Source organism: Colobus angolensis, unplaced genomic scaffold (genome assembly GCF_000951035.1).
Source record: "Colobus angolensis palliatus isolate OR3802 unplaced genomic scaffold, Cang.pa_1.0 Scaffold16, whole genome shotgun sequence".
In the NCBI taxonomy this organism is placed as follows: domain Eukaryota; kingdom Metazoa; phylum Chordata; class Mammalia; order Primates; family Cercopithecidae; genus Colobus; species Colobus angolensis.
Window position 1 is genome coordinate 51,694 of NW_012114710.1, and position 12,065 is coordinate 63,758.

At 35.9% G+C, this 12,065-nt stretch overlaps 1 protein-coding gene across 2 annotated transcripts in view; it reads right to left on the reverse strand.

The window, feature by feature from the left end:
• Positions 1–2,947: 2,947 nt before the first annotated feature.
• The window catches only part of CPQ (carboxypeptidase Q), a 333,027-nt gene continuing 323,909 nt past the window's right edge, over positions 2,948–12,065 (reverse strand). For both annotated transcript variants that reach the window (XM_011936992.1, XM_011936993.1), the window contains one exon: positions 2,948–3,082. In XM_011936992.1, coding sequence (XP_011792382.1) covers positions 2,948–3,082 — 135 coding nt within the window. The remainder of the gene's footprint in view (positions 3,083–12,065) is intronic.

Here is a 12,065-nt window from a genome sequence, read left to right on the forward strand (position 1 = left end):
ATTGGCCATAGGCTTTGGGCACTGACACCAGAACATTCCAGGAAATAACATTTCAAATAAACAGTTTCAAGTCCAGTAAACCACAAACACAGAAAAGTACTCAACAACACTTCACAGCAAATAGCCTTCTGTAGACGGTTACTCGGGAATGACTGATTATATTTACAAAGCACAAATAACTCTTCTGTTAGATTAATTGAATATAATTTACGCTGAAGGCTTGAGTGAAAAAGTGAATCTATAAGAGTGATGAGAGGGGAAGACAAAGAAGAAGATACCAGAAGAATGAATCTTAGAAAAATATTTCCAAATATCAGAGATCCCCACTGGCCCAACTCTTCAAATTAACAAGCTCCACTGAGGGGCTCTGACATGCTGCATGACACATCATCCAAGGTATAACATCCAAAAGGAGTCTCATTTTTCTTGGAAAAAGAGATTGCCACAGAGCTTTCACATTTTACCAATTAAACAGATTGGATTCCATGTAATTAAGTAATATAATTATGAACTTATTTCTTGGTCTCAAGCCCAAAGCTGTATTTCTAGTTCAAGTATATCAGCAATTTTCATCCAGAATTCATACATCACATGCTGAACCTAGCTCTTCATATTAAAATATGTAGGCAATCTACAAATAGAAATCCACAATTTCAAAATTAAAGAGTAAGACTCAATGGGTGCAATCACGGAAAGTGAGGTGCAGAGTAGATACTGGGCATTAAACATAAGCAGGATATAGAAGTGACCAGGAGAAATTTAAGACTTCTAAAAATTTAGTATGAAATTTAAAAAAGTGGAGGGGTCACTAGGTTTTTATCGTACAAGGGATGGTGACTTAAGTAGAAAAGGGAAAGGATATTTTAGGGATACATAAGAAACGGCCCTAAAGTTACATTAGTATGGCAAATATACAAAGTTAGGAGGCAAAGTAATCACTAATGGGGATGGAGGTAAACTAAATTATCATCTTCTCTTACATTAAAAAAATGGTACTGTCAGAATCATGCTTATTAAGTTATAAAAGTTAACATTTATTGATAACTTGGGTTGGCCCAGCCCATGTTCTAAGTATATTCTGTGAACAGCTTATTTAATTTTCAGAGCAACTGTATGAGATAGGAACTATTATTATCCCATTACACAGATGAGAACATTGAGGCACAGGGAGGTAAAGTAACTTGCCTAAGGCCACACACCTAAGAAATTATAGAGCTGAGATTTGAACCCTGGCAGTCTGGCTCCAGAATCCTGTGTTTTTAACAATATACTATGGTGCCTCATAACGCCTACTCAAAAGAAATATTACTCTTTATTTTAGAGGTCTAGTCACATCTTTATATAGACTTTCAGAAATCTTTTGGAGATTTAAGTCCTGAATTAAAGAGACTGGTCACTAGCTATCAAAAGCTACTGAAGTCGATGTACTTTGAGAACTGATAAAAGATGCTCAAATCACTTTTGCATGGTATTTGACACTTGTCCATGCAATTGAATTCAACTCAATTAACAGTGATTTAGGGTCCATGCTGAATACCAAAGAAGTAAGATTCAAAGCTTAAAGAAGATACAATTTTTATTCCAATCTAGCGCAAATGAAATACTCTGAAGCTTACAGCTGAATAGAGATGAGGAAAATGAATCCAGAGCATTCAAATGACTTGCTTAAGGCCCAAAATGTACTTTGTAGCACAAAGTGACCTAAAGTCCAATTCAAATGGGTCTAAAGAAAGTTTTTCTTTTTACTCCACCACTGTGCTTCCAATCAAGCTGGTCGAACATACTGAAATAAAATTAATGTCTAAAATCATTATCGGTGCTTTTTGAAGAGGAAAGATGTTTGACTTTCTCCTGCTTTCCTCTAAAACTCACTTCATTCTGGACTGATATGAGAAACAGAAAGAAGAGATAGCCAAGGGAATATTTTTAAGAGAAGAGGAGGAGAGAATTAACACAGAATCTCCCAGATCTTCTGTGAAGGAATGTGTGATTTTCAGGTTTATTTGCTGGATAACTTCTCTCTCAAACCTTCCCCAGTTCTAAAATTAGATATTGAAATTATGTCTATATTGATAACTGTGTGTATATGTATGTGTGAAGGTTACCCACACCATTCTAAGAGCCTTAAGAACAGAGGAGATGCTTTAAACCTACATGCCTAGGTTTTACAAAGTGCTTTATAAAAAACAAAGTAGGTGGTCAAAATCTTTTCTGTCATAGTGTGTAGACAGTGTAAAATTTCCAATTAGTTTGTTTTCTTTAACAAAATGACCCTGTATTCAGGTTACCTAGATAATTTTATTAGTTTATATCAGTGGTTCTCAAACTGGGGCAACTGATTCCCCTGGCCCCCCAGGGGACATCTGGCAATGTCTGGAGTCATTTTTGGTTATCATAACTTGAGGTTAGGGGAGGGTGCTACTGGCTTCTAGTGGGAAGAGGTCAGGGATGCTGCAAAACATCCTGTCATGCATGGGACAGACCTTGCAGCAAAGAATTATCTGCCTGGATTCCTTATTGTGGCAATGGAAATCATTCTTTCTATCCTAGGTTACTCTTTTATTTCTATGATGGAAAAATGCCTGGCCTTTATCCATTGTCCTAATAGTCCGATAATGTGTTAAGATGAATAAGGGTAAGGAAGTAGGAGGTGCTGCTGATTTTTCTTTGCATTTCGTCATATTTTCCTTGCATATTTTTAGCTGGTGTGGTTATGTTTGCTTCAGTTTTATTTGCTTGTTCATTTTCCCCAGTGGCTGATAATAACATTTGACACTTTAGATGTCTGGAGTACACATGAATAAAAATTTCTTTAAGAGGATAAGTTGTTTCTTTTCTGGGAATCAACTGACCTCAAGAGGATCTTTGAACATACCATAGCAACTAATCTGTTAAGTATTTTGTGTTTTGAGTTAAATATGTCACTACTGAGATCCTCACACATTAGTTAACAATTTTCTAAATATTTACCAAGATCTTTAATAAGTGAGAGTGCTTCCCATGATATAAAGGCTCCACCGCCATCATCCATGGCACCCTGCCCAACATCCCAGCTGTCCAGATGTCCACTGACCAGTACAACCTAGAACAAATAATACAAAGACAAAAAATTAAACTAAGCAAAAATGACATCAAAGAGCAAACATTTATAGGTATTCAAAATATAAAAATGAAACTTTTATATTTTCTTTTCTATTTTTATGTCTTTAAAGATATGTGTCATTATTAGTGGAAAACTTGGTAAGAAGGAATTATATAAGGGGTCTAAGGCTATCCTAATAGTAATAAAAATCCTCACTTTGTACCTTTATTTATTAATATAATTTTGACTACTAAAGAAATTGGCTTATTACTGACAGATATTTGATAAATTTATTATATGGCTTAAAACCTAAATGACACAAAAATGAAGCTCAAAACTTCAACCACATTCTTAACTGTCCCAGATTCTAGAAGAAACATAATAAACATGTATTGAATTGATTTAAATGAGAAAATGAGAACAATATTTTTTAAAAATTGTTTTATGCATTATAGATTGATGTTGAATAAATAAATAGCTGGATTTCAAAACTAGATCCAATTGAACAGGAGAACTTTTAAGGGAAATTTTAACTGACATTAGTATTAAATAAATCCAGAAATTATATTACACATTTTAAATCATCACAGGTTTGAAATTTTTGTCAGGAAGTATTAGTAATTCTAAGAAAATATAAAAAAAATTCACTGAAACTAAATTTTGTGGACACATTTCAAACAAGTTAAAAACCAAGTAGAGTGATGCTGGGGTATATAGAATATTGGTTTGAAAAACAACGTATCTTGATCATTATAAAACATACAAATATGGAGTCAGATGAATTACATATATAAAGAGATTTTAGAGGAAGGCATAGAATAACTTTGTCAATTTGGAGTAGGCAAAGATATCTTAAACTGGACACAAAAAGTATAAACCATAAAAGAAAAAATAATAAATTATATTTTGTGTTAAATATGTCACTACTGAGATCCTCACACATTGGTTAACAATTTTCTAAATATTTACTAAGATCTTTAATATGTGAGAGTGTTTTTTTAAAATTAGGAATCTCTAGTCATCAAAAGACCCCATTAAGAGAGTGAAAAGGTAACCCACACAAAAACAGAAAATATTCAGCATATATATACATATGAACAGACAGTTCACACAGAAAGATATGCAAATTACTAATAATTATATAAAAAGATACTCAGCTTCATTATCATCAGGGAAATATCAATTAAACCACATTCAATACATATTGACCAGAATGGTTAAAATGAAAAAGACAAAATATGCCAAATACTTGTGAGGAGGTAGAGCAACTGGAATTCTTGTACATTGCTAGTGTAAGTACATAAAACCACCCTGGCAAAACTGGCTTATCTATTAAATCTGAACGTACACAAAACTATGACGCAGCAATTCTACTCCTCGTTATATATTCAACAGGACGTGTGTGTGTGTGTGTGTGTGTGTGTGTGTGTGTATACTTTAATCAAAAAAGATGTACTGGAATGTTCATAACAGAGTATTCATAATAGGCCTAACCCGCCTAAAAAAAAAGAAAAAGAAAACTCATCAAATGTCTGCTGACAATAGAATGAATACATTGTGTTGCATTTATCAATGGGACACTCCACAGCAATAAGGTAGAAATGGAAAATGAACAAACACAACTCATGATAAATTTATGAGTCTCATAAACATAATGAAGAATGAAAGAAGCCAGATACAAAGTAACACATGATGTATAATTCCATTTATATAAAGTATAAAAACACACAAAACAGGAGAGTGATTACCTTTGGTGAGGAGGGTTAGTGACAAAACTGGGGTATGGGAAACCTTTTGGGGTGCTGGTCACGTTGTGTTTTCTGATCTGGGTAGCAGTTACACAGGTGTACTCAGTTTGTGAAAGTTCACCATATACACTTAGGATTCATGCACTTTCTCTGAGAATATTATAGTTCAATAGAATTTTTAAAAAAGTTTTACAGATTGATGTGTATGCACAACATGTACTAAGTAAACCAAAGTTGAACCAATCTTCTTGATGATTAAAATAAAAATTGCCCATTACTTTGGGAAAGCAGGACTTTGGGGTTAAAATATTAGGGTGACCCTTTGCACGGAATGATTCACTGAGCAGCTGTGGGATCTCCCATTGACTTACATACAGACCCAGTTTAGTATGACTTCACTGTAGTTACAAACAAGCACAATCCCCCAAACTAACAAATGGCTATGTAATGAACCCAAATGGATTGTTTCTAAGGGGGAAAAATAAAGAATAAAGAAAAATTCATGTTGCAATAGCAGGAACTTCTGATTCAGAAAGAAGTGGTGTAATTCCATGTGGGACAAACAGCCCAATTAGTCAACATTCTCATGACTCTCAGAACATTTTCCCAATGACGTTCCAGTGGATTAAAAGTGTCAAAATGTGCTTCAATAAACTTTTCCTCAGATAATACATAGGAGCAACTAAGTCAAGGAAGCTATTATTTTATCCTTCAGGTTTCTTTCAGAATAACTGAGATTGTTTATGATCATACTTCTTTATGTTTTCTCCATTCTGTAATCTACTTAATGTTACTTAAACTAGTAGTTAAAAAATTGGAAAGATGGTTTTTGAATGATAGGAAACTAAACAATATTCCATAGGATAAGGTCTTTGGTATAGTGCTATAGAAGAATGATTACATATTCTTTGGATTATCAGAGCTTATTTCAGTATATATTTTTTATTAGAAAAAAAGACTGGGGCAACAATGAAATAGTAGTAGTAATTTTAATATCTATTGATTTAAAACTAGGTAATAATAAAAAGGTACTTCTAATTCAGTAGCAATGTGAATGAACTTGAAGTTTCCAAATATAAGAGCTTCTGCATACACTTAGAAAATAGCAGTGCAGGAGGTTTCACTCAAAATGGAATGTGGCTAGCATTCCTTAATGTTGCCTCACAAAAGATAACCCAGAAAAATATACCAACGCACAAGGCTACTGAAAATCTCCCTTATGTCAGGGTCAGGCATAAAAGAGCATTCGTTATAATAAACTTGGATCTGATTTAGACAAATAAAACAAAACCAGACTACCTAGAAATGCTACAAGCTGCAGTTTCATGAAAAATATCACCTGATAAACGTTAGGAAAATGCACAGTCCCTTCACTGCCTCTGTTGCCAGATCTGGACTCCTTTGAGCAAAAACATGGCCTAGAATCAACAGAGAAGTGGGCACCTGCCAATCTGCCCCTTGTGTTGTGAGTCCTGAGGCACTCAAGGTACTGACCAATTCCTTTCCCACAACTTCCTTTTCACCACCATCTCTTCCAAATGCAGTATAGAGTAAAAAACTACTCTGAAAACAACAGCAATAGCAGCTGTAAACAAAACAACTAGAAAGGCAGAATAGGAACTCTAGTTCTTTGAAAGGTAGGGTTTGTTATTTGTGAGGTAGACGTTAGCCCTGACTACTTTGGGAAGAGGGCCTTGGGAATAGGGGAAGAACACACCACAGTCGAACAGAAATGCACTGGATGAAAGCCTGCTAGGAGAAGGAACCAGAATGGCAACGGCATACATCCACCCGCAGGCCAGCTGTAGGTCTGAGAGTGGAGAAGGACAAAATCAAAGATGTGCAGAGAGCAGCCTGAGGACAAGCCCCTCTGTTACTGGTGCATATGAAGACACCGAGTCCAAATGGATCCACCTGATTATGAGATGAAAATGAGACATATGAAAAATATGGCAGTACTAGGGAGAGGAAACAGCCTTAAAGGACTTGCATTCTTATGAAAATGAGCTAATGCAAGATACTGAAGAACATTTCACGCTCTCTGGCATTCAGTCATGGTTTCCTTCAACAATTTTTATTGAGTTCCCACTATGTGCTAGAGATACCGAAATGAATAAAACAAGCAAATATTCTGCCTTAATTGAATTTAGATTCTGGTGGGAAGATGGAAAATAAATAAACACAATATAATGATAGTTTTAACTGCAATAGAGAAAAATATCTTTATATCTTCAGTGTGGAGTAGATTGTTAAAACAGAATAAAAATTCAAAGCATGAATAGTAGATGAATAAATTTAACTATCATAAAATGAAGCCTTTATGTTCATCAAGAGAAATCACAGAATGAGAGAAGTTGCTAGAAATTAGAAGACATTTACAATATATATAACTCAAAATGATTTATATTCAAAATGGATAAAGAATTCTTACAAATCAACAAGAAAAAGACAAGCGACCCAAAAAGCAAATAAGCAAAACACATAAAGAGGTATTTCACAGAAAGAAATTATGAATGGATAGCAAACATTTGAAAAGATGACCAATTCCATTACCGATCAGGGAAATGTAAAAATTAAATCCTTAATAAGATACCACTTTGCAACTATCTGGCAAAAAATTTAAAATCACACAAATGAGATCTTGGCAAGGAGGCTGAGCAATAGGAATTCTTATCCACTCCTGGCAGGAGCAGGAAATTGTTAAAATCATTAAGGGAAAACAATTGGACATATCCTTATAAAGTTGAGCATATGTGCATTCCACAATCCAACAATTCCACTTTTGGTGTAAACATTAGAGGACTTCTCATACCAGGAGACATGGACCAAGATGGTCATATAGACACAATCAAAAGTTCTCAAACTGAAAAAACACAAATGTCCATCATCAGTAGAATAGATAAATAAATTGTGGAATAGTCATACAATGGACTATTTTCCGTTCAGTAAAGTGAACGGAAAATGACCTAGTGATGCATTATTAAATATAAATGAATCTCAAAACAAAAATAGGCAAAAAAACAAAAAAAAGACAGAAGAAATAGAAGAGTATGATTCTATAATATAAATTTCAACTAAACTAAATAATATAATCTTCAGTAATATATACAAAGATAAAGATAGTATAACTATGAAAAAAAGCAAAGCAATAGTATACCAAAGTTAGGATTGTGTTTATGTCAAATGGGGGTTAGGGCAGACAGGAGGAGGTGATCAGGTACAGGAACACAGTGACCTTCAAAGACACTGATAGTGTTCTGTTTCTGCAACTCAGTGGTGAGAACATGTGTAATCCTTCCATTACTATTCTCTAGATTGAACATAGATAAATAAAGTCTTCCATATGTGTGATATGTTAAACTATAGCAAGAATTATCAAAGACCTACCTTTGAAAGTCAAGGGGCTCAGACAGTTTTAGAAGTGAGTTCAACCATACATTAGATATTAGGTTGATCTTGTTCTATTTCAACCGTTCTAAAGCAAACAGAAAGTATAGAAAATGTCTATATTTACTTACAAAGCTATCACAATCTTGATATTAAAACCTGACAAAGATAGTGTCCCCCTTATAAACTAACTAGAGATCAAATATAATTGTAAAAATCTGCAATAATGGAATCCAGAAGCATATTAAAAAGTATTGCAATAATGGCCCAGTCATCTTCAATGGCCGTTGGTAACTAGAAGCTATAATACTTCTAATATACTAAGAAAGGGCCACTTTTGAGTCATACTTATTTTCTTGGCATGCTTAGCTTTTAACTTTCTTCATTAAAAATTACGTGAGTTGTATAGATATTCATCTAAACCTGACCACATTCATGTTGATCAATTGTCAGTAGACAACAGGCCCATCTGACAATAACGTATGTTTCATTTTACAAATGTCTTCTCAATCAAAAACCAGAAAGACAGCTACTTGGTGGGTTTTTTTTTGTTTTTTGGGCTTCTGTGATTTTTTTTAAAAAATTGCAGTGGCTTTCTTCTCCTAGTTTTAATTTTATTTGGTGTATTTTTAAAGGTAGCAGGAAAAGTCTTAGGGCTACAAAGTTTGAGGCTTAATGCATTTCCAGACACAGGAAGTCCCCAAATTTTCAACAACAAAAATGATTAAATGGTTGAAAAAATATGACGTACCAAAAAAGGAGAAAAAAACAATAACTCATTATTTAGCCTTAGAGAAGAGGCCAAGGAGTAACCTAATAATGGGCTTCAGCTAAGACAGGTCTCACTGTGAAGAATATGAACAGCAGAAGAAAGCGCAAAGGAAGCCAGGCTTGGACTGCAGCAGTGAGCATTAGGGTCATATAAGCAAGCAAGAATCTTCTGATGCAGACTTTTGTTGAAGTTAAAAAAAAATGACTAACAGGGGAAAGGTTACAAAAAATTTCCTTCCTTGGAGAGTTTCTAAAATAGACTACATTCTGAGGCCTTAGACAGAAAGCTAAAAGAGAGGAGATAAATAAAACCTTTCAAGGTTCCATCCAATACAATATTCCATGACAGTTTTCAAGAATTCCTCTTCTATTCTAATAATTTTGAAGGAGGAAATGGTCTTTTAAAAAGTCTCTATAACCTCAACAGACTTTTCCCTGAGCATCTCTTTTCTGGCTGTCAAGCATCTTCCCACAATTTAAAATCTAAACACAGGTGGGCAGGCACTTCTCAAGAAATCCATGTTTTCATAATCCCCACTGGAGACAAAGACTTGACTTTCAGAGGGCAGTTGCTGAATGTATTGTGCTATTGCCCAGCACAGACAAAAGGGACTGTGTTTGAACAAATATTTTCCTCCCCAATGATTCAGACTAGGTGGTCTACAGAATAAAGCTAAGCTCTTGACATACAGGGTGTGTTCAGAGGCAACACAGCAAACACGTGAGCTCCTCTTGAATTGATTTCTTATCTTCAAGCTTTTTTTTTCAGTGAAGCTATTGGGTGTTAGTTTGTAGGATACAGAATCCTTTGACACAAAAATGGGCCATCTGTTCAAATGCTCATGGATCACCCAGCTGGTCCTGAAAAGAGCTGTTTCCACTCCCAGACTATCCCCTCTTACTTGTAAAGGACACTCAGATTAGATTCACAAAAAGGAGATCATGCCTATTCCTGGTTGCATGCTGTGAGCATGTTACTAGACTGATAGCTCAGGATAAAATAAGAAAGACCTAATTTATCTGTGGCACATGAAAACGAAGCACTTGGTAGATTTATAAAATGTGATTGCAGTGTATTTGCAGGAAATGGCTGGAATTGACTAAACATTGACTTGACAGTAGGAGAACAGCAGAGAATGTCTATGGAAGGAAATCATTCTCATGAAATGGAGGCAACTGGGTTTCATCCAGAAGTCATGATTAGATGCAACTGGAGATGATCTTCTCTTAAGTAGAAGAATCATGTATTTGAATTCCTCCTCTATTTAGCCTCAGCAACCACAGTATAAGTTGTCTCATTTGAGAGGACAGGAAGAGTAGAAGAGCTGAATTACAACATTGTATTTGAACTTCCTGAGGTAAGGGAAGAGACACAGAAAGTTTAAGTAACTTCTATGCTAATATTGATCATCTTTCCCATAATCAAATCCAAGCATGGTACAGCGCACAGTTAGAACTTCTCATTCCTTACAACTATTCACTTACCATTACGTCCTAGGCCTTTGTCATGCCAAGTGGGTAGGATTTAAAAAAAGAAGAAGGCCGAGCATGGTGGCTCACACATGTAATCTGAGCACCTTGGGAGGCCAAGGAGGGGGGAGCGTTTGAGGCCAGGTTCAAGACCAGCCTGTGCAATGTAGTGAGACCTCATCTCTATGGAAAAAAAAATTAGCCGGATGTAGTGGTGTATGCCTATAGTCCCAGCTACTGGAGAGGGGAAAGTAGACTGACGTAGGATGATTGCTTGAGTCCAGAAGACTGTGGCTACAGTGAGCCATGAATACACCACTGCATTCCAGTAGATACCACAGAGCCAGATCCTGTCTCCAAACAAAAAAGCATTTGGTACCCTACAGAATTTTTTTTTTTTTTTTTTTTTGACAGTTTCACTCTGTCACCCAGGCTGGAGTGCAGAGGTGTGATCTTGGCTCACAGCAACCTCTGCCTCCCAGGTTCAAGTGATTCTCATGCCTCATCCTCCTGAGTAGCTGGGATTACAGGCACGTGTCACCACACCAGGCTAATTTTTGTACTTTTAGTAGAGACAGGTTTTTGCCATGTTGGCCTGGTCTCAAACTCCCAACCTCAAGTGATCCACCCACCTCAGCTTCCCAAAGTGCTGAGATTGAAGGCATGAGCCACTGCACCTGGTCTCCTACGGACTCTTCTATGGTTCAATTTAAACAAGCTAATAGATATATCATCAATTTTTCATTATAAAAAATGGGAGTCAAGGTGCTTCCTACCAAAAGAAACAGGCTTTAACTTAAATTTTGAACATTTAGATCTATAAGCTGACAGATTCTTCTTGGCCCCTAATGGTTTCTAAAATTCCAGAACCCTACGTAGCTTTGAAAAATACCCAGCCATGATAGCCTGTGCAGTTCAAATGAAACTTATTCAAAGCATTTCTACCTTAAGATTAGTTGGCTCCTGCCTGCCATATCTCTGGACCACACTGACAATGGGGAGTCAGAAGTCAATCATCTCAAGTTCCAGGACTTTTTAGTGAACTTTAGGGTAGCTGGATGGCTTCCTATGATGATGACACCTGAGAACAACTTTTATTTGGATGCTTAAATTCTAGCTTAAACATAAGGCAGTCAAGGAAGGTTACAGACATCCCTAAAAGAAGACTTCTCAATGACCTGATTTTTAATGATGTTAAAAATCAGCACAAGCTTCAGGACAGAGTGTCAAGGAGCCAACTTTACTTTGAAAGGCTCCATGCCTGCACAAGCATCCAGCTTGCTATCCAAGCACAGTATCTGCTAGCTTTTAATCCTTTTAGTATACTCCACCTCATAGTATTAGCCCAGTCATTGCAGTTAATAACCCCTGTGTTCAGACTCTAGGAAACAAGCCAAATTTCCATCAGTATGTTCTGTTTTAGAAAGGAGATGTTGCAAAAATTAAACATTCCATTTTCTTGCATCCTGGTTTAAAAGAATACTATTATTCCCATTCCACCGATCGGGTCTTTTTTTTTTTTTTTTTTTGAGACGGAGTCTCGCTCTGTCACCCAGACTGGAGTGCAGTGGCCAGATCTCAGCTCACTGCAAGCTCCGCCTCCCGGG